Source organism: Pan paniscus, chromosome 14, assembly GCF_029289425.2.
Source record: "Pan paniscus chromosome 14, NHGRI_mPanPan1-v2.0_pri, whole genome shotgun sequence".
NCBI lineage: Eukaryota > Metazoa > Chordata > Mammalia > Primates > Hominidae > Pan > Pan paniscus.
In genome coordinates this window covers 25,111,387-25,134,458 of record NC_073263.2, presented here as the reverse complement: position 1 = coordinate 25,134,458, position 23,072 = coordinate 25,111,387, and the positions used below count along the sequence as shown (strand labels likewise).

General features: G+C 38.9%; 1 protein-coding gene across 4 annotated transcripts in view; it reads right to left on the bottom strand.

Moving 5' to 3' along the window:
• Positions 1-23,072, bottom strand: part of ATP8A2 (ATPase phospholipid transporting 8A2) — a 657,192-nt gene that overhangs the window by 491,095 nt on the left and 143,025 nt on the right. For all 4 annotated transcript variants that reach the window (XM_034936476.3, XM_055096569.1, XM_008971630.3 and 1 more), the window contains 7 exons: positions 12,822-12,921; positions 12,260-12,358; positions 10,931-10,976; positions 9,929-9,969; positions 5,209-5,282; positions 2,885-2,954; positions 1,231-1,358 (listed from right to left, as the gene is read on the bottom strand). In XM_034936476.3, coding sequence (XP_034792367.1) covers positions 1,231-1,358; positions 2,885-2,954; positions 5,209-5,282; positions 9,929-9,969; positions 10,931-10,976; positions 12,260-12,358; positions 12,822-12,921 — 558 coding nt within the window. The remainder of the gene's footprint in view (positions 1-1,230; positions 1,359-2,884; positions 2,955-5,208; positions 5,283-9,928; positions 9,970-10,930; positions 10,977-12,259; positions 12,359-12,821; positions 12,922-23,072) is intronic.

Sequence of the window (23,072 nt, the reverse complement as noted above, 5' to 3'; positions counted from 1 at the left end):
ACAATGATATTTAATGATAGTCTGGAAAATAAGCATGAGTTTTTCCCTTAAACATGAACCCACAATAAATCAAATGTTCCCTTTCCTCCAATTTGAACTACTTCACTGAGAAACACAGACAACAAAGGTTACCACTGGCTTAATCTACCCCAAAAGGACCCACAGAAAGCTTTATTTTACATTCATCACTACAGAAAAAAAATGCTTTTTCTATAAAATGTTGCAGGTAATTATATCTCTCATGATCCTATTATGAAACTCAATACCCAGAAAGGAAGTTGCTAAAATAACAACCGAAGCTCACTCATTTGTAGTTAAGTATTATTATTGGAAGTATTATTATTATTGTTATTTGTAAAATAAATCTAGTGTATTTTACAGACTATTAGGAAGGAGTAAAATTTTAAAAAGCAGCAACCTATCATATCAATTTTTTTAAGGATGACTTAATGAGTAAATAAAGACCTGAGTGACAATTTAGAAACTCAAAATGGGGAGCCCATAGTATAGCTATGTATGCTAAATGAAACCAAGAAGCAGTCACACTTAGTTGTCATATTTATAATAATTTGGGTTGATTCCTAAGATCAGGTCCTTCCAAGCCTTGGGTCGTCAAAATATAAAGGACATTGCAAGAGGCTGGGTTACAGGGTTGGAGGGGGCATTGGCAAGAGGCTCTAGACAAACATGGCCAGAAGGTAGAAACTGCTCTCCAACATCAGAACAAAAGACAACTCCAGAACAACATAACAAATGCCAGAAGAAGAAAGATAACAGAATATAGACAGGAGGGCACTGAATATTCTAAAGGAAGAATAAGTGTTCATTTCACTCAACTTTCTAAAAACAAACGAATGCTCCTTAGAAGAAGGTTAGCAAAAAAAAAAAAAAATACACACACACACATTTCTGTAACAAGTGTATTAGCTTGTATACACCTCAGATTACTCTCCTCTGCTTTTCTGGGCAATTTTATGCAGCTGAAACCATTTCTCCTGCCTGGCAGAAAGTAGGCACAGAAAGAATATGCCACATGCTTTGAGCCTCATCTGAGGCCCTTGGGCTCAGGGTTTTTTTCTTAAATCTAAGGAAGGCTTTAAATTAATTGAAAGGGTATGAAATCTCACTGTTTTAAAATATTATAAAACTAGGAAACAAACATATTTTCCAAAGCTCCAGTAATTCTTAGTCACATAGTTTAAAAGACAATGAAGAAAAGGCATATAATACCTTTTCCCATCTAAGTTCAAGTTTCCAGTGAAGTCATAGAGGTGGCGGTTGGGCCCTTCACACTCTATAGTTCCAGATAACTTCATCAGAACTTCACGTGTTTGCATGTCAGCAGTGTGACTCAAACCCTAAAAGATTAAACCAAAAGAGGAAGTCAAACACAATCTTCTGTGCTTAGGGACACCATTCAGCACCCCTATGGTTAATCAAAAGAAAAAATAAGGCATCTCCAGTGCAATAATTTGGGGGGCTAACAAGTCAAACTGTCAGCCCCTCAAGGCAGACTTTTCCAGTAGCTTTTGCCACAACAATCTAATGCGAAAGTGGCAAAAGAATGTAATGAAGCTGAAAGTTAAGATTCCACCACTGTACTAGAAACATCCGTGCATAAGTAATAATTAACATACCCCAGCACCTTACAGCAAGCATAATCTACTAGCTGTACTCTAACACTGGTCATAAAGGTAGAATAGAGTAGCCCTCCAATATTTTACATTATCTAGCACTCTTCACTTTTTCTTTAAGAGACAGGGTCTCACTCTGTCCTCCAGGCTGGAGGGCAGTGGTGCAATCATGGTTCACTGAAGGCTCAAAATCCTGAGCTCAAGTGATCCTCCCACCTCAGCCTCCTAAGTAGCTGGGACTACAGGTATGTGCCATCATGCCCAGCTATTTTTTAAGTTTTTTGTAGAGATAGGGTCTTGCTATGTTGCCCAGGCTGTAACTGTTCTTTAAATGGAAAAAAAAAGTCTAAAGCAAATATCTACAGTAGAAAAGAAAGATATATGGATAGAATTGCTGAATTCAACTTTAAGCAGCAAAAGTTTTTTAAGCTTCAAAGTGCTTAAAATTTTTATATGTTAAAGACCATTCTTCATTCTTGGCCTGGTGCAGTATCTCACGCCTGTAATCCCAGCACTTTGGGAGGCCAAAGCAAGCAGATCACTTGAGTTCAGGACTTCGAGACCAGCCTGGCCAACATGGTGAAACCCCATGTCTACTAAAAAAATATAAAAATTAAGCCAGGTGTAGTAGCATGCACCTGTAGTCCCAGCTACTCGGGAGGCTAAGGTGGGAGAATCGCTTGAACCCGGGAGGCAGAGGTTGTAGTAAGCCGAGGTCGCATCATTGCACTCCAGCCTGGGCAACAGAGCAAGGCTCCATCTCAAAAAAAAAGAACCAAAAAAGACTATTCTTCATCCTAGAATTAAAATATATGGTAAGAATAGTTTTCTTTAAGGCATGGAAGTTTTGTATCTAATTATATCACCCTCTAGGATTAGAATCTTTATTACAACAATGATGTAAACTGGGGTACCTGGAGCTTTTCTGCTCCATTTGTCCACTAAGCTGTGTCCTTCCCAGCCACTCAGCTTCACCGAGATGTCCCCTCTCTCCAGCATCACAGGCAGAGAGCTCAATAAGACGCTATATGAAGGCCTGGCACCCTGCATGACCTAGAGTTTGATGCAGCCTACTTTTTCGAGACACATTCTCCCTCATCATAAATGGCATATTCTTCCCATAGATTCCATTAGGGCTAAGGCATAACCCTTTGTGGCTGAATATTTTATTTCTCTAGAAAAAGATATGTGGGGACCACATTTGCAGTTGTGTCTACCATAACAACACAAGTCATCAGAGGTGACTTTACCTGACGTATTTTAAGGTTCGTCTCCCCATCCAGATTAGCTGTTTCAACATAACACATTGCCTGAGGTTCACTAAGGAGAGAGAAAAAAAGAGCCAAGTTTCATAAAGTCCTTTCCACAAATTCACAGTTTAGAAAATCTCTATTATGGAATCTGTGTCTGCTGATTGGCCCTTCAAAATAAATTGTTATAAATAACCACGATAGTAGGAGTAATGGATGAAAAAGGAAACACACACTCATCTTTGGGACTCAGTACCAGTAGAGAGTCATTTGCCCAGATGATCTGCCTTTGTAAGCCCCACATAATGACTGCTGAGCCTCAAGAAGACAGGAATGAACTGAAGATGAAAGAGAAAGGGAAACATGTGATGTCCCCACTCAGACCCAACCACTGGGTTCAGGCAATCCTTCAAGTCTGGGGCTGGGCCTGACCAAAAAGGCTGCCCAAGGCATGGCCAGTAGAAACACACATTTTTTGAAGAAAACAACAGCCAGAGGAGTTGAAGGATCGAGGCACAGGCTTGGCAAGGCTTTAATTCTCTGCCATTTTTACAATCTCAAGGCCAACTTTTTAATCAAAGCACCTAGCATTAAAGACAGAAAACTCGAAGAATAAAAATAAGCATAACAGATATTATAATCCTATTTCTAATCTTTGAGTTTAGCTAGGTTCACACAGTTAGTGATTAACCACCCCTTGACTCTTCCAACTAAAAAACCACTAGTTAAGGTAAAAATCCCCTAGCACTACCTTTATGGGCTATATGGCCTTGGCAAATTGTTTAGTCTCTCCGTATCTCAATCTTGTCATGTACAAAAGAAGGCTATCCAGGGTTATTGGGAAGATTAAGTGGGACAACCTCCTCAACAGGTTGTTCGGCACACAGCACACACTCAGACACTAATAATGAGCATGCTGGAAACATGATGTCAGCTAAAGCAATCTGGTATTAAGACCAAGTTAAAAAAAAAAAACTGGCTGGGCACTGTGGCTCACGCTTGTAACCCCAGCACTTTGAGATGCCAAGGCGGGAGGATTGCTTGAGGCCAGGAGTTCCAGAACAAGCTTGGGCAACATCTACAAAAAATTTTTTTAAATGAGCCTCTACAAAAAAATTTTTAAAAATTATCCAGGCATGGTGGCATGCACCTGTGGTCCCAGCTACTCAGGAGGCTGAGATGGGAGGATCATTTGAGCCCAGGAGTTTGAACTTACAGTGAGCTATGATTGAGCCACTGCACTCCAGCCTGGGTGACAGAGTAAGACCTTGTCTCCAAAACAAAACAAAACACACACACACACACACACACACACACACACACACTAAATTTTCTAGGGTCACAGCCAAGACTTAAAGACTTAAAGCCCGAACTATCAAGTGATCAATATTTTAATATTTCTAAGGGTTTCTTTGTTGTCAATCAATATGGACAAACATAAATCCTGCCCTGTGTTATTGGTTCTTTTTCCCCCTCCACAGGCCTGGAGTCCTATTTTTAAATCTATTATCTCAAGCAGAAAATTAATGCTTAGGCTCAAAATCCAATGAGTGATTAACTTCAATACAAGAAACGCTGTCTGCAATCAAAGAAAATGCAAACAGCATGTGTATCTATGATTCCCAACAGTGTATAAATATAGGAAGTTATAGTCCTAACGTCACACAATTTAATCTTGAATTCAAGAATAGATGTCAATTCTTGCCCTAATTTTGGCTTTCTTTCCTAGCTATGTACTTTCATGCACCAAGCCCCAAAAAAGTCAAGAACTGCACTGAGTGATGATTCCTTCCTAGAATAAAACTACCTAGAGAATATGAAAATGATACTTGGACAGAAAAGGGGCAAAACATGGATGGATGAAGAGCAAACACCATCTGCTGGTCACGATTACGCTGAGAAAACACCCATGGTTCTTGAACAGCTATCAATGTGCAGCACTGGGTTCTGCAGGACAGACTGCTGGCAGGGCCCATCAGGAAACAGATTCTGAAATCTCAGACATGCTGCAACCTGACATTAATGAATGGACCACTCCACTGCTCTTGACTCAGTGCCCCTATAAATAAGAAAAAAAACCCAAATAGCCAGGAGACTAAGTGGAGTCAACACACATAAAAGAGTTCAGAAAAAGCACAAAGGAATGAATGTGAGAAAGAAACCAAGGGTCACAGCAGGAGAAGGGAAATGACAAGAAATGGAAGAATGGGACAGAGAGAGGATGGTAGAAGGGAACAGGCTGCTCAAGACTGCCCCAGGTGCTGCTTAATATTTTATTGTTCTTAACATTTATTGCAAAAAAGGTGCCTACTAGCACAGCTAACCTGGATGACAGCAGGACCACATCTGCTGGAAGATACTGCCCATTGACGACCTTCACAATGTCTCCCACTGCCACCTAGAGAGACAGGGATGAGGACAGAGGGGCACAAAAGAAAAGAAACAAAACACACATGGTGAAAAAGGTGCTTAAATATTTAAAGAAAAAATTATTATATAACTAGACCATGAAGTTTAAGATAGAGAAGCCCAAATTATTTTCCTTGACAAGAACAAAAGGAAAGTGCTTCCATGCAGACACTGGTAATGTTGCCTTCTTTTGCAATGATGTTTAATAAAAAAGGAAAGGGAAAGGGAGAAAAGGGCTAAGTCAGAACAGCTATAAAGATCTCGTTTTCTTACAATTATGCATCCATTTACAAATACTTGAACATTTCCATAGCTGTACACAGTAGGGTAGAACGGTCATGCACACACCACCAGAGCCAGCCTAAAGCCTGGGCTCAATCCCCACTGCACCCCTGATGAGCTGTGTAATGATGAACAAGTTATATAAACTCTGTGTACCTCAGTTTCCTCATCTATATAATGAGGATAAAGGCACATATTTCATAGAGTGACTACAAGGATCAACTAAGTTAACACACATAAATTTTTCTCTGTTTTACAAATTGAGGTGCAGAAAACAAAATAACTTGATCACAGTAATACAGCCACTGAGTGTTAGAACCAGGATTCAAAACTGGGCAAGCTGCACGGAAGGCCAATGCTCTGATTAAAAGGCAACAGTAAATTCACCCATGAAAAGTGCACCTGAAAGTCCCCCTGGAAATATACCACATAAAATGGAGAAGATTTGTACAGCCTCAAGAAATTCCCAGAAAAAGGATCACGGCCAAAGTCAGAGACCACCTTGGGGAACAGACTCCACTAGACAGAAGATCTCAAGCCAAGGAAAAGGGCTGTAGTCTCCAAAATGGTACCATGGCGAAGTGTCTACAAATCCTTTCAGTAACATCGCAGAAAGCACTAGGGTGGAGAGAACAGGGGCTTTCAAATCAGGCAAGCCTAACTCCAATCCTAGCTTTATAGCCGTGTGCTAGCTTTGTGATCTCCGCAAGCTGCTTCGCCTCCCAGCGCCCCAGCGTGTCATGTCTGAAACAGGAAAACAGTGCCACCGGCCTTTTAAGGTGAATGCAGTGACTAAGGAAGTATACACGGCACCTGGCATAAAACAGGTCCATATAAATGTCAGTCTCCATCAGTGGGAGCATAACTGAAAGGACATCATGAGTGTGAAGGTCAAGGACATTAGAATTCTCTGACGATACCAGAAGACCATTACTAGTACAGTAATAGTTGCAAAGCTCAAAGTGGGCATTTATGCTTTCTATTTCCTATTCTAGCCATGTTACTATTCTCTTAGAAACCAGGAATTTCAAGTGATACGATACTTGTGAAAAACTGCCAGATCTTACAAGCTAGCAGGTGCCCATGTTTAATTTTCTGTTGGGAAAAAGGCAAATTTACTGAAAGGTATCCTATTGGTGCTTTAAGTTGTTTATTAAAGTGTCTGGGGAAAATGCCACAAAGCTGTTTTAACAACCACCAGTACAAAAGCAATGGATGTTATGTCAATTGAAAGTGTTTTTTAAAAGTAAAAAATATTTTGGCCAGGCACAGTGGCTCACACTTATAATCCCAACACTTTGGGAGGCCGAAGCAGGCAGATCACTTGAGGTCAGGAGTTTAAGACCAGCCTGGCTAACATGGTGAAACCCCCATCTCACTAAAAAAAAAAAAAAATTAACTGGGCATGGTGGTGGGCACCTGTAGTCCCAGCTACTTGGGAGGCTGAGGCAGGAGAATCGCTTGAACCCAGGAGGCAGAGGTTGCAGTGAGCCAAGACGGCACCACTGCACTCCAGCCTGAGCAACAGAGTGAGACTCCGTCTAAAAAGAATAAAATAAAATTAAAACGATTTCATATGAATAGTTTAATTACATATAAAAATCAGAAGAAGTAAAGAAAAAACCACTAGACAAGAAAATTTGTCATGTTTTCAAATGAAAAAAGGCAGTGGATTTTTTTTAATTCAAAGTGGGAGGACAAGAGAAATTATGGCTTTCTCTCATCTTTACTCTCTAAATAAACATTCATATCCCAGTAACCAAGTACTAAGAAGTTTTGTGTACATAAGAAATGACTTACTTGGATTTTGCTTGAAAAAAAATATTTTTTTTGGTTGTTTGTTTTCTGTTTTTGAGACAGGGTCTCGCTCTGTCACCCAGGCTAGAGTGCAGTGGTGCGATCAAGGCTCACTGCAACCTCCACCTCCCATGCTCAAGTGATCCTCCCACCTCATCCTCCTGAGTAGCTGGGATTACAGACACGCACCACCACGCCCAGCTGATTTTTGTATTTTTTTGTAGAGATGGGGTTTGACCATGTTGCCCAGGCTGATCTTGAGCTCCTGAGCTAAAGTGATCCAGCCGCCTCAGCCTCCCAAAGTGCTGGGATTGCAGGTGTGAGCATGCCCGGCCTGGAATGGTTTTAATGTTCTTACATGATTGTTTCTTGTGTGTGCAATACTCCCTCAAAGAATTAGTACACTGGGAACAGAAACCTTCCAGATCGCTGAATCCACTCTAGCCTCAGAGAGTTCCTCAAGTCTCTTAATTTTGAGGAAGTAGCTGAAAGATCCTCTCGAAGTCAATCAAAGCCACTGAGATCCATCTGAGAGCTGCCTCTCGGCGCTCACCAGTGACTCAGCTACAGCCCAGGGGACAGCAGATCTGAGCTTCAGCACTTCAGATTAGATTATTATCATTTTGGGGACCTTAAGGACAGCCAGCTTCCCCTTGCCTGACACCTCTGCCCTCTCCTGTATTCTCATCCTCACATTGAACTACTCACAGTTCCGCAGCTAGTTACCCCTGATTCACCCTTCAAGAGCGCACTAGAGCATCTCTGGAGGGCAGACTTTCCTGATCTGAACCACTGGGTCTAGGTAGGTGGCCCCTCCCAGCTCTTCCCAAAGTGGAAGCTTTCTCCTACACAGAGCTCAGCAACTGCACTGCGTTAGGTTGGTTGCCTCTCTCTCCCAGGACACCGGTGGTTCTTGAGTGTGCTCCCTACACCATCGGCATCAGCTTCAACTAGTAATTTGTTTAAATGTGTAAATTCTAGGGCCCCACCTGAGACCCAGTGAATCAGATAGCCTGGGAGTGGGCCCAGCCATCTGGGTTCCAGCAGCCCTGTGGACGGTGACTGGGATGCCCACTGAAGTTTGAAACTCCTTAAGGGAAGCGCTGAGCTTCATTCTTCCCATGCCTAGTACAATCTCTGGCACAAGCCAGGAGCTCCACTGAAATAAACCAAGTAAATACATTTTAAATGGAAATAAAACTGCATGTGGTACAGTACATAACTGGTGTTTCTTTGTTATTGTTGTTTTTCTCCCAAATGAACGATGGAAACAGTCATGAGTTTTAGGAGTCTGCAAAGCCATCAGCTCCTGGACCACAGAAGACCATCAATTAGAGACCATCACTCCATTTTCTGCTGTTTCAAGTAATGTCAGGCCCTCTGAATCCAAATCATTCTTCACTCTAGCTGATACTGATACCTTTCTGGGGAGGGAGTAACAAGAGGAACCCTAGAGAAATAGAGGGGCAATTTCCCAGTGCTGGGAGAACCCTTGAATTCCTTCAGCATTGGGAGCATCTCTCCCACTTTGAGTCAAGAATTCCCAACCTCCTGACCAAGAACCATGACCTTTCCAAACGTGAGGTTGATGAATGTTTGCAGCATACGACTTCAAGATTGCAGCAAAGGTTAAGGTGTTACTGTAAAACACTATAAAGGAGAAATTTCTTTAAAGGGTGGCGGATTCTCCTAAAACAAAGTAAAGTAAAACGAAAACTAAAGCAAATGCTGCAGTTACCATATCACGGGCATTTTTCAGATATAAAAGACTGTAAGAGGCATTTAAAAACATTGTTTACTAAATGTTTATTTAGCAAGAAGAACCACTTCAAGTTACCCTTCTAAAAAGCTGTTTTCTTTTGAAATCATGTTAATCGGCTTTGAATGCTGGACTAATAAGAGTCATCCCCCAACACATCTTGCGTCCATTAAGAAGGTCCAGCTAAAACACTCATTTAAAAAGCTAATTTTATCAGATATAAAATACCTAGATGGTATGGCAGATTTCTTCTAAATTTTCTACTCATCACCATAAACAACCAAAAAACCACACCATTCTTCAACCCTCTAAACCTCATACTTCCAGGGACGTGGAAGCAAAGCTTTCCTTGCTATTATTAAGAACAGCTAACTGCTGTGCTAGAACGGAAACGGGGTGGTTTCTTACCCCCTTTCCACCACTCTGTAGTTAATGACCTTTCCACCCAAAAATGTTTAAAGTGAGAATCACAAATGCTAAAAACAAAAATAAACTTTAACTTAGGTTAAGACAACAGAGGACCAGGGAAAATATTTCTCAAATTGGATTTAGAAACTAGAAAATACTTTGAGATTTCAGAAATGTCACTCAGGAGCGATGAAGTTCATAGCTTGAAGTGACACATTGGGCCCTTACTAGAAGGTGCAAGGGACAGAGTAAACAAGCATCAGGTCTCAGCAGACCTCATGGAAAACTCTACTATGTCTAACACAAACTTTATACTGCAATCAAGACCAGCAATTTATTACACGTCTTCAAACCAATAGTACTGGTACATCTTTAAAATTAGTTTTTACCTCTTTCCACATAATGGTATGCCACATACCATTTCTTAACACTGAAAAAGAGAAAAATAAAATATTGGTTAATACTGGTGATAAACTGAATCAGCTTCCTAAAATCCAAAAGCTTTCTTTTAGAATTCCATTTATTAATTCTAACATACCCTATCTTTAGCCATGATGGCATAACATCAGCACCCCCACCCTCAAAATGGAACACCAACGTATGGTATGTACCTCTGTAACATATATACATTAATGCATACACGTAAATGTTTATGTATGTATGTAAGTTAAATCTACTTATTTTCAGCCCAGAAGAAAAAAAAAAGCCTGCTGTTCCACAATTTAAAAAAAACTGAACAGCTGGGCGCAGTGGCTCATACCTGTAATCCTAACACTTTGGGAAGCCAAGGCAGGCAGATTGCTTGAGCCCAGAAGTTTGAGACTAGCCTGGGCAACACGGTGAAACCCATCTCTACCAAAAATACAAAAATTAGTCGGGGGTGGTGGTGCTTGCCTGTAGTCCCAGCTACTCAAGAGGCTGAGGTGGGAGGATCACCTGAGCCTGGGAGGTCAAAGCTACAGTGAGCCATGATCATGCCACTGCAGTCCAGCCTGGGCAACAGGAGTGAGACCCTGTCTCAAAAAATGAAACAAACAAACAAAAAATTGATGTTGTAGAAATAAAACAATAAAAAGTAGAAGAGGGAAGTAAGGAGAGATTATAAATGAAGGACATGAATGCTTAGACTTTTTATGGACATAAAAACTGTCTAGTTCCTGAAAATTACAATCTTTTCTAACATTCTAAAATACACAAATGCTGTTCAAACTTAATTATCAGGACTAAAATTATGTTCAGTTTGTTTGTTATTTTACTATTTCTTTAAAGTATTTTATAGATCATCTTCCCAATTTATCTCAATACCGTTCACTACTTATTTAAAATTCCTTAAATGCAGGCCTCATTCTTAAGTTTTCCAGTGGAAAAAGTCATTCAGCCTGGGATCTTACCTATTGTTTTCTTTTTGTTAACTGCATTGTCTGCCTTGTGTCGCTTCTGTTACAGAAAGAAAAAAAATAGTTCTAACATTCAAAAGTTCCACATGAATAATTGAAATAGCAAACAAAACAATCAGGAAATTACAGGGGACAAGGAAACTAACTGCCAATAATGCTCATGCTGTAAAATTCAGTTAGACAATTTTGTGATCTATCAGCACTCCCTAAGTTTAGAAGTGGTCTCCTCTAGTTTCAATTGTTTTATTTTGGTTCTAGCACTTGGAAGTACAAAACTTTTCACTCCTTGCTTTAGATCAGACTGAAATGATTATTCAGGGTGATGAACCCAACAACAAACAGCCAACTTCATTTTATTGATAAAGTAACTTTGCTTCGATGTGTACAGGTTGAAGATCCCTTATCTGACATGCTCAGGACCAGAAGTGTTTTATATTTCAGATTGTTTCAGATCCTGGAGTATTTGCATATACCCAATGAGGTGTCTCTGGGATGGGACCCAAGTCTAAACATGAAATTTATTTATGCTTCATATTCACTTTATGCACATAACCTGAAGGTAACTTCATACAGTGTTTATAATAATTTTGTGCAGCCATCACATGAGGTCAGGTGTGGAGTTTTCCACTTGTGGCATCATGTCGGCATGCAAAAGTTTTGGATTTTGAAGCATTTCAGATTTGGGGTTTTTGGATTTAGGGATGCTTAACCTGTATTATATTTATTTACATACCTATTCCCAGAAAGATGCATATATGTTTGTGAAAGCAAGGTATGTGTGTATGTAAGGGAGGAGAGGAAGATCCAGAGACAGAGAGACAGCACACGCAAACATATATATATATATACACACACACAAATATATAGGGGGAGACAGAGCAAGAAAGAGAGGGAAAAGGAATATAGTTGCTGTAGCCAATGAACTTGGAGGTACACTAGGATGATTGTGAGGGGAGAAGATTCTTGTAAAATTGCCTCAGGCAGAGCGAGACAATGCTGCCATCCTAGACAACACAGCAATCCTTCATTTGCTGCCCAAATTAGCAAGCTCTAAAGCAGGCTATAAGGAACATCAGTGATAAAAATCAATGGGGCTCCAGAGACCTAATATTTGAAAACAAAGTTTGAACTGTTTAGTGTCACTGTACAGGTATTTAGGACACTCTGAGTATACATTACCTCCCCCTAAAAATACCATCAGGTGTCTAAAGAGGCTGGTTAAGCTATAGCCCAATTTCCTGCCTTAAATATATCACCCGAGGCAACACATAAGTTATTATCTACTGCCTACAATGATTTTATTATCCAAAAGCAAAAACTTACAAAATCTTCTACAATCTCTTTGATGCCTGCAATTGTTAAAATAATGATCAATGGCACCAGGGTGGTATATCTTCCTGTTGGAGATACATCTGGAATTTGCTGGAAGATAAGAGACCACAAGTAAGAAGTTGGCACATTAAAAATCCTCTCCATGAACAGAAAATTATGGCAGTCATGCACGTTTCACACTTTTGCCGTTCTGTTCCATTTCTGTTACTCAAAAATAATTACCTTACTTTAAAAACTAGCTATGTATTTTACATATTTTTTAAAATTTTATCCAACATTGGTTATGTGTTTGGAACAGAAAAAGGCTTAAAAGTATGTCCCTGAGGCCACTTTTCAATGCCTCTTTCAGTCACTGCAATCATCCTTAAGGCCATACCAAAAGAAATCTCCCTGTATACAAAGTCAGGCTTTTTCACTCTATCAAACAATGACTGGAGGAGGGAAACAAACTATATTCCAAGATTATAACACTTTAGCAGTTCAGGAACCTTTAGCAAAATCTCATTTTACATGTAATTAAGTGAATTCCAAGGAACTGTTAAAAAACCATTACCTGTAATAAGGCAATGAAGAGAAAGAAGGCATTAGCAGCTCTTCTAATCTGCTCATACAAGAATCGAGGTAGAAATGTCAACACGCTGTACTTGGCCGTACTGTAAGTGCAAAGAAAAATAATACTATCAGTTATAGATGTAAACTCTAAAACACAAGAACAGGACAAGAAGTTTAGAAAGTTTTACAAATGGTTTAAAAAAAAAGTTTCAAAACTCATGACAAGGAAATTGCTGTGTATCTTCTCCTAAAGAGCTTTAGTTTGTAAAATGGCGCCCCTGATGAGAAAATCTTCCAATGTGGTCTTTGTTTTCTACATTGGAAGATATACATGTGCTTCTTTAATTTTCACACAACATAAGCAGAGATATCTACCCACCTTCTAGGAGCTATATGCTATGAACAGCAGGCGTGTGAATAACAATTCGATGTTCCCCTCTGGGTAACCACCACAGATGTTTCATGCTTCAACCACACCCAAATAAATTCCATTCCTTCCACACACCCTTTATTTGATCATGTTTGCTCACACTTTTGCTTCCACCTAGGACATCCTCTCCCTTACACCCTACCTGTCTCTCCATGACCAAAGTATCCTTCCTTCCACCCAATCTTACATCTTTCAGTAAGTCTGGTCAAATTTATAATGACACTCCTCATGCAAGCCTACAGTACAGTGTTTACACCTATATCATATAGGCATAATGCTTTGCTTAGTATTTTATCTATCCCCAGAACAGATTATGGGAACGACAAGAATGTTTACTTCAATTCCATATGTTCCTAGCACATAGCAGATAGTGAGTGAACAGTGAAATAACCCAAAGGCAAAATGAACCAAACCAGCTGTGGCTGCTCACACATTTTATTCAAGTTTGCACCATAAAAGTACCTATATGATTCCTAGCTCACCCTCTGAAGACATCACTATGAGCCTATTCTTAATTATAATATATTCTAGCAAGATTATCCAGCAGGTTTTCATCATTCTGAGCAAACTTTCACAAGGACAGAAAACCAAACACCACATGTTCTCACTTATAGGAGGGAATTGAACAATGAGAACACATGGACACAGAAGGGGAACATCACACACTGGGGCCTATTGTGGGGTGGGGGAAGGGGGTAGGGATAGCATTAGGAGATACACCTAATATAAATGATGAGTTAATGGGTGCAGCACACCAACATGGCACATGTATGCATATGTAACAAACCTGCACATTGTGCACATGTACCCTAGAACTTAAAGTATAATAAATAAAAAAAAGATTATCTAGCAGGTTTTTAATTTACAACAAATTAGAAGCACCCCAATAGAAGGGCGAAGGGCTCAGGAGACAGAATACACCAGAAGCAAGGTACACTACTGTGAGACTGGACAGCAACCAAACCTGGAACAACAGAGTAAAACCAAAGTGGACTACTCAAAAATATAGCAGCCAGAGGTCATTTGATGGAACAAGAAATAGTCCCACTGCCAATAGTCCCATCTGCCACTGCCTCAGAGAAAATCATGCCCCATGGTACAATGGCCTCGCATTTCACAATACAGTGATCAGAGTTATCCTTAAAGACAAAATCATTTTTAGCAACTTCTACCTAAGGTGCTAAAAATGTATGTGATGTTATATGAAGACCACTTTTTAAAGAGTCAAAACTTAAACAATATGTAACTTGAAAGACTATCCCTGAATTAGCTAGAAATTTGCTGACATGGATCTCCTCCTTGTTTAAGTGGCCCTGTGGCATAACAGGATGTCACTGTGAAATTTGGCCAGAATCAACAGCTGACATTAAGCTCATTAAAAAGTAGGGAAAATACACAAAACTCATGTGTGATAGCTCACAATACAAAGTCTTCTTAACTATGGCTTAGTGGACAAAATCAAATGGCATATCATGCATACCTCTACAGCAATCCTGACCACTGAAATAAAGCAATCAACATTTGTCAGCAAAAAACAAAAAGAAAGTTCACATACTGTAAAATAAGAGTGTAGAAACTATCTTGCAAGATAGCTTGATTGTAACATTTGAACCTGACATTCCATCTGTATAAACCAGATACACATGCACACAGTTGGCACATTACCCCAGCTATATATGAATATTTTCCACTTGAGCAAATGCTGACTGTGCTTAAGGACCTGCATATCCCTGAGAACCATGAAGATGGAGAGTTGAGGAGGAAAGGAATCTTGCTTGTGGCAAGAAATGAAATATAAGAGGGTAGAAGTGGAGAGGGAAATGCATACTGACTTTTACTCTACTAGAACTAGAAAAACGAGCCCAAATGCTTGCATCCTGAGATAGAGTAAGCATGATCAATAATTCAGAGAAATTAACATTCATCCAGGAAAAGGTTATTGTGTGGCATTAAAATAATTGCCAAAATATATAGCCATTAGCTGTCATGTTACAGAATTAAAGATATAACACTACAAACAGCTAAAGGCAGCACCTATCAAAATGAGTCTACCAGAATATTGCAGGACAGTACTTCTTGAACACACCAGTCTCCTGGAGAGCTTATTAAAATGCAGATTCTGATTCAGTAGGTCTGGGGTGGGCCTGAGATTCCACATTTCTAACAAGTTCCCAGGTGAGTTCAATGCTACTGGTACAATGACCACACTTTGAGTAGCAGGGATTTAGGATAATTGCTGAGGAGGTAAATTTGTTCAAACTTCCTATTTGAATTTAATTCAGCAGAGCACTATAAGGTGTAATACAATGAGGTTTCTGGTTCCAAAATGGTGGCATGGAAGCAAGCTGGCTTCATTCCCCACACAGAAAACAAAAACCAAATTTACAGCACTAAGGTTATCACCACAAATATCCCAAAACTAGAATATGAGGATGAGACAGTTCTCAGTGCCACAGAGAAGTAAAAAAGCTCCAAGTAGATGGTAAGAGAAGGAGACATCCACAGCCAAGACATCCCTCTCCCCAATCTGCCAGCACCAAGCACGTGGAAAATCTCCCCCAACTCTCAGTTTAACACTGGAAAAAGGAAAATCAAGGTGACGGGCAGCTTCCCCATCATCTTGAGTTCCCTGGCAGGATACCTGTTCCTACCTCAACTCACAGGAAGCATGGGGAGTGCTTGAAGGAAGAAATATCCCTGGGGACAGCCAGAGACAAAGTGAGGAGGCAGGACTACTATCCCCCAACTCTGGAAACTTTGCTCTATAAGTTGGCCAAAGAGATACCAAATTGGAGTGTCTGCTTAGCAGCACCATGCTGTAGGAGGTTCATCCCACAGGTCCCCTGAGAACAAACCCCTAATTCACCTTCCCACACTGCTAGGCTATCCCCTTTGGCACCATTTCCATTTGGGATGGGCAGTGCTCCAATTGTTTATTAGAGTGGAGACAAACATGGGCTTAAGGCACCATCTAATGCTCAAAAGGAGGCAGTGACCTAATGGGAAAAGAAAGAAATTCAACAGGTAAATTACAATGAATCTCTTAAGCAAATATATCCAATAAAAAGCAAAAGAATCCAGACAGAGAAGACTGAAATAACTAACTAATTCTCCAATGCAAACATATACACATACATTCATAAGTGACAGCAGCAAACAGGGAACCATGACTTCCCTGAACAAACGAAGCAAGGATCCAGTGACTAACCCTAACAAGACGGTGATATGTGAGCTCTCTGAACAAGAATTCAAAATAGCAGTTTTAAGGGAACTCGGTGATTTTCAAGATAACACAGAAAAGCAACTCAAAAATGTATCAGAGAAATTTCATGAAGAGATTGAAATAATAATAAAAACAAACAGAAATCTTCAAACTGAGAAATGTATTTGAGGAACTGAAAAACTCATTAGAGGCTGTCAGTAGGAGAATGAATCCAGCAGAAGTAAGAATAAATGAGCTCAAAGACAGGCAATTTGAAAATACACAGAGAAGAAAAAAGAATAAAAAGGAACAAAGATTGTCAACAAGATAAAGGAAATTACCTCAAAAGACAAAGTCTAAGAATCACTGGTGTTCAAGAGGGAGTTAAACAAGAGCAAGGAGTAAAAAGCTTACTCAAAAAAATAACAGAAAACTTTCCAAAACTTGAGAAAGAGATAAACATCCAGGTACAGGAATGTCAGAGAACAACAAACAGATCTGACCCAAATAAGACTTCCCCAAGGCATGTAATAATCACTTTCTCAAAGATCAAGGACAAAGAGGATCCTAAAAGTAGCAACAGAAAAGAAGCAAATAACGTATAAAGAACCTCCAATTCATCTGGCAACAGACTTATCAATGGAAACCAAACAGGCCAGAAGGGAGTGGAACAAAATTTTCAAAGTGCTAAAAGAAAAAAAATTTCTATCCAAGAATACTGTATCCAGCAAAGCTGTCCCTCAACTATGAAGGAGAAATAAAGGCTTTCCCAGAAAAACAAAAGCTGAGAGAATTTACCATCACCAGATCCATCTTACAAGATATACTAAAGGAGGTTCTTCAATTTGAAAGAAAAAGAAACACTAACATGCAAATAGAAAACATTTGAAGGTATAAAACCCACTAGTAAAATTAAGCATATAGACATACCCAGAATACTCTAATACTGTAATTGTGGTGTGCAATACACTCATAACTCTAGTATGAAGCCCAAAAGACAAATCTATCAAAAACGAAAACACATACAGCAACCTGCTAAGAAATAGGCAGTATAAATATATCCAAATTGAGGTAACAAAAAAATAAATATGTAGGGGAGATGGAGTTAAAACACAGAGGTTTTTTTAGTTTATTGTTTCTATTCCTTTCTGTGATCTAAGTTGTCATCTCTTTAAAAACAACTTGTTATATCTACAAGATGTTTCTGCAAGCCTTGTGATGACCACAGTGCAAAAACCTATAATAGATACACTAAAAATAAAAAGCAACAAATTAAAACCTATTACCTGAGAAAATCACTTAACCACAAAGGAAGATGGAAAAAAGAAAAGAAGGACTGAAAGAAGGAAGGAAGGAAGGAAGGAAGGAAGGAAGGAAGGAAGTTATCAAACAATGAGAAAACAAGCAGAAAAATGGCAGTAGTAAGTCCTTACTTATCAATGATAACACTGCATGTAAATGAACTTAATTCTCTAATTAAAAGATATATATAGCTGAATGGATAAAGAAACAAGACTCAGCTATATGCTGCCTACAAGAAACCGATATCACCTATACAGACACACATAGAATGAAAGAGATGGAAAAAGATAGTCCATGCAAGTGAAAACCAAAAAATAGTAGGATTACCTATTCTTATACTACACAAAACGGACTACAAGTCAAAGACAAAGAATGTCATTTTTATAATGATAAAGGCAACTATAAATATCTATGCACTCAACACCAGAGCACCCAAAAATATAAAGCAAACATTAATATATCTAAAGCAAGAGATAGACTGCAATACAATAGTAGTAGGGGACCTCAGCTTCCCACTGTCAGTAATGGACAGATCATCTAGACAGAAAATCAGCAAAGGAACACTGGAGTTAAATTGTATACTAGACAAAACAAGACTAACTCACATTTACAGAATATTTCACCCAACTGCTGCAGAATGCATTTTCTTTTCATTGGTATACAGAACATTCTTTAGAATAGACCATATCTTAGGCTATAAATCAAGTCCCAGCACATTCAAAAAGTTAGAAATCATATCAACTATTTTTTTCTGACCACAATGAAATAAACTAGAAATCAATAACAATAAGAACCCTGGAAACTACACAAACCCATGGAAATTAAATAACATGTTCCTCAACAACTGATAGGTCAATGAAGAAATTAAGAAGGAAAATTTTAAATTTCTTGAAACAAATGGATATGGAAATATAACATACTAAAATCTATGGGATACAGCAAAAGCAATGGTAAGAGGGGAAGTTTGCAGTAATAAACACCTACATCAAAAAAGAAGAAAGACTTCAAATAAACAACTGAATAAAGTACCTTAAGAGATTAGAAAAACAAGAACAAATGAAACCCAAAATTAGTAGAAGAAAAGAAATAATAAAGGTAAGAGCAGAAATAAAATTGAGACTAAAAAAAGTACAAAAGATCAATGAAACAAAAACTTGAATTTTTGAAAAGATAAGCAAAATTGACAAACCCTTAGCTAGACTAGGAAGAAAAGAGAAGACTCAAATAAAACCAGAAATGAAAACGCAACATAAAAACTGAGACCACAGAAATACACACACAAAAAAAATCATTAGAGACTACTATGAACAATTATGCACCAACAAATCGGAAACCAAGAAGAAATGAATAAATTCTCGGGCACATAAAACCTACCAAGACTGAACCATAAAGAGACAGAAAACCTCAACCAATCAATAACAAGTAACTAAATCAAAGCCATAATAAGAAGCCTCCCATTAAAGAAGAGTCCAGGACCAGATGGTTTCACTGCTGATTTCTATGAAACATTTAAAGAAGAACTAATACCTAGCCAGGCAAGGTGGTGTGTGCCTGAAGTCTTAGCTACTCAGGACGTCGCTGAGGTGGGAGGATCTAAGCCCCAGAAGTCAAGGTTGCAGTGAGCCAAGATTGCGGCACTGCACTCCAGCCTGGGCAATGAGAGTGAAACTCTGACTCAAAAAAAAAAAAAAAAGTTATCCTAAAGCCTTGAAAAAAAATTGAAGATCATGGAATGCTTCCAAACTCATTCTATGAGGCCAGCATTACCCTGATAATAAAACCAGGCAAGAAAATTATAGGCCAATATCACTGATGAACATAGATGAAAAAAATTCTTTTTTTTTTTTGAGACAGAGTCTAGCCCTGTTGCCCAGGCTGGATGGCAGTAGTGTGATCTCAGCTCACCACAACCCACGCCTCCTGGGTTCGAGGTAGCCTCAGCCTCCAGAGTAACTGGGATTACAGGCATGTGCCACTACGCCTGGCTATCTCTTTGTATTTGTAGTAGAGATGGGGTTTCACCATGTTGGCCAAGCTGGTCTTGAACTCCTGACCTCAAGTGATTCACCCAACTTGGCCTCCCAAAGTGCTGGGATTACAGGCATGAGCCACCATGCCCAGCCAGTAGATGCAAAAATCCTTAACCAAATACTAGCAAAATGAATTCACCAACATATTAAAAACATCATTCACCATGATCAAGTGGAATTCTTCTCAGGGATGTAAGGATGGTTCAACATATACAAATCTATAAATGTGATATATGACATTAACAGAACCAAGAACAAAAACCATGTGATCATTTTAGTAGATGCTGAAAAAAGTATTTGACAAAATTCAATATCTCTTTATGATAAAGATCCTCAACAAACTAGATATAGAAGGAACATACTTCAAAATAATAATGGCCATACATGAGAAACCCACAACCAACATCATACTCAACTGGGAAAAATTGAAAGCCTTTCCTCTAAGATCTGGAACATGATAAGGATGCCCACTTCCACCACTGTTATTAAACATAGTATTGGAAGTCCTGGACAGAGAAATTAGGCAAGAGAAATAAATAAAGGGCATCCAAACTGGAAAGGAAAAAGTCAAATTAGCCTTGTTCACAAAGGACATGATTGTAAGTTGCAGGATACAAAATCAACATACAAAAATCAGTAGCATTTCTATATGCCAACAGCAAACAATCTGAAAAAAGAAATCAAGAAAACAATCTCATTTACAATAGCTACAAAGAACGTAAAATACCTAGGAATCAATTTCACCAGAGAAGTGAAAGATCTATATAAGAAAAACTATTAATACACTGATGAAATAAATTGAAGAGGACACCAAAGAATGGAAAGATATTCCATGCTCATGGATTAGAATTAATATTATTCAAGTGACAACACTACCCAAAGCAAATGACAGATTCAATATAATCCCTATAAAAATACCAATGATATTCTTCACAGAAACAGAAAAACACAATTCTAAAGTTTATATGGAACCACAAATCTTGAATAGCCAAAGCAATCCAGAGCAAAAAGAACAAAGCTGGAGGCATTACACTACCTGACTTCAAAACATACTACAAAGCTGTAGTAACCAAATCAGCATGGTACTGGCATAAAAATAGACACATAGACCAATGGAACAGAATAGAGAAGCCATTGGGAGGCCAAGGTGGGAGAACCACTCGAAGCCTGGAGTTTGAGATCAGCAACATTGTGAGACCCCATCTCTTAAAAAAAGAGAAATAGAGAGAATCCAGATATAAAGCCATGCATTTAGAGTCAATTCATTTTAACAAAGGCGCTAAGAACATACAGTGAGGAAAGGACAGTTTCTTCAATAAATGATGCTGGGAAAACGTAATTACATATCAAAGAAGAAATCTAGACCCCTATCTCTCATTATACAAAAATCAAATAAAAATAGATTAAAGGCTCAAATCTAAGACCTGAAACTGAGAATTACTAAAATAAAACATTGGGGAAATACTCCAGGACATTGGTCTAGACAAAGATTTTTTTGTATAAGACCTCAAACGCATAGGCAACCGAAGCAAGAATAGACAAATAAGGTTACATCAAGCTAAAAACCTCCTGCAGAATGAAGAAAACATCAACAAAGAGACAACCCAGAGAATAGGAGAAAATACTTACAAGCTATCCATCTGACAAGGGATATATAAGGAGAATATAACCAGAATATAATAAGGAGCTCAAACAACTCAACAGTGAAAATAAATAAATAGATAAAATAATATGTTTTAAAAATGCATAAAAGATCTGAATAGACATTTCACAGAAGAGACATACAAATGGCCAACAGGAAAATGCTCAACATAACTAATTCTCAGAAAAATGCAAATCAAAACCATAATGAGATATCATCTCACTGCAGTGTAAATGGCTATTATAAAAAAGACAGGGAAGATTGAATGCTGGCAAGGATATGCAAAAAGCAGAACCCTTGTACACTGATGGTGGGAAAGTAAATTGGTACAGCCAGTATAGAAAACAGCATGGAGGTTCCTCAAAAAATTAAATACAGGGCCGGTACGGTGGCTCATGCCTGTAATCCCAACACTTTGGGAGGCCGAGGCGGGCAGATCATGAGGTCAGGAGATCGAGACCATCCTGGCTAACATGGTGAAACCTCATCTCTACTAAAAAAAATACATATATATACAAAAAATTAGCTGGGTGTGGTGGCGGGCACCTGTAGTCCCAGCTACTTGGGAGGTTGAGGCAGGAGAATGGTGTGGAACCTGAGAAGCGGAGCTTGCAATGAGCCGAGATCGTGCCACTGCACTCCAGCCTGGGAGACAGAGCAAGACTCCGTCTCAAAAAAAAAAAAAAAAAAAAAACTAAAAATAGGAATGCCATATAATCCAGCAATTTCACTGCTGGCTATAGAGCCAAAAGAAAGAAAATCAATATGTCAAAGAGATATCTGTCTGCACTGTCATATTTATTGCAGCACTATTCAGAATACTTACAGTAGCCAAAATATAGAATCAACCTAAGTGGCCATCAGTGAATGAATGGATAAAGAAAATGTGGCATATATACACAATGGAGTACTTATTCAGCCACAAAAAATGAATGAGATCCTGTCATTTGCAGCAACATAAATGGAACTGGAGGTCATTATATTAAGTGAAATCAGCCAGGCATAAAAAGACAAATATCACATGTTCTCACTCATATGTGAGAGCCAGAAAAGTGGATCTCATGAAGAGAGAGGGCAGACTGGTGGTTACCAGAGGCTAGGAGGGGTAGCATGGAGGAAGAGATGAAGAGAGGTTGATTAATGGGTACAAATACACAGTTAGGTAGAGAAAATAAGAGCTGGTATTTTAAAGATCAGCAGGGTGACTATAGTTTACAATAATCTGTTGTACACGTCAAAATATCTAGAAGAGATTTAAGGCATTGGATATCCCAATTCCCTTGATTTGATCTTTACACACTATATGAATGTATCAAATTATTACATGTACCTTTAAAATATGTGTTAATACAACTATTATGTAGCAACTTTTTAAAAATGTAATAAGATGGGAGATGTTTTACCATTCACTCTGCCAGGGGAGAAACATCTCCAGGGGTAAATGGGTGAATGACAGAACTTCCCAACAGGATAGTTTATTCACCCAAGTAAATAAGCCACCCCTCCCCTAAAGACATTCCCACTCGTGGGACGAAATGCATGTGCCAGCATCACTGTCCTCCTGGCTAGTCACAGCAAGGAGGGGCTTTAGCTGCATGGAAACCCAAGACCTTAGAGCTTGGGTGCTGGAGAAAAGTGACCAGGAG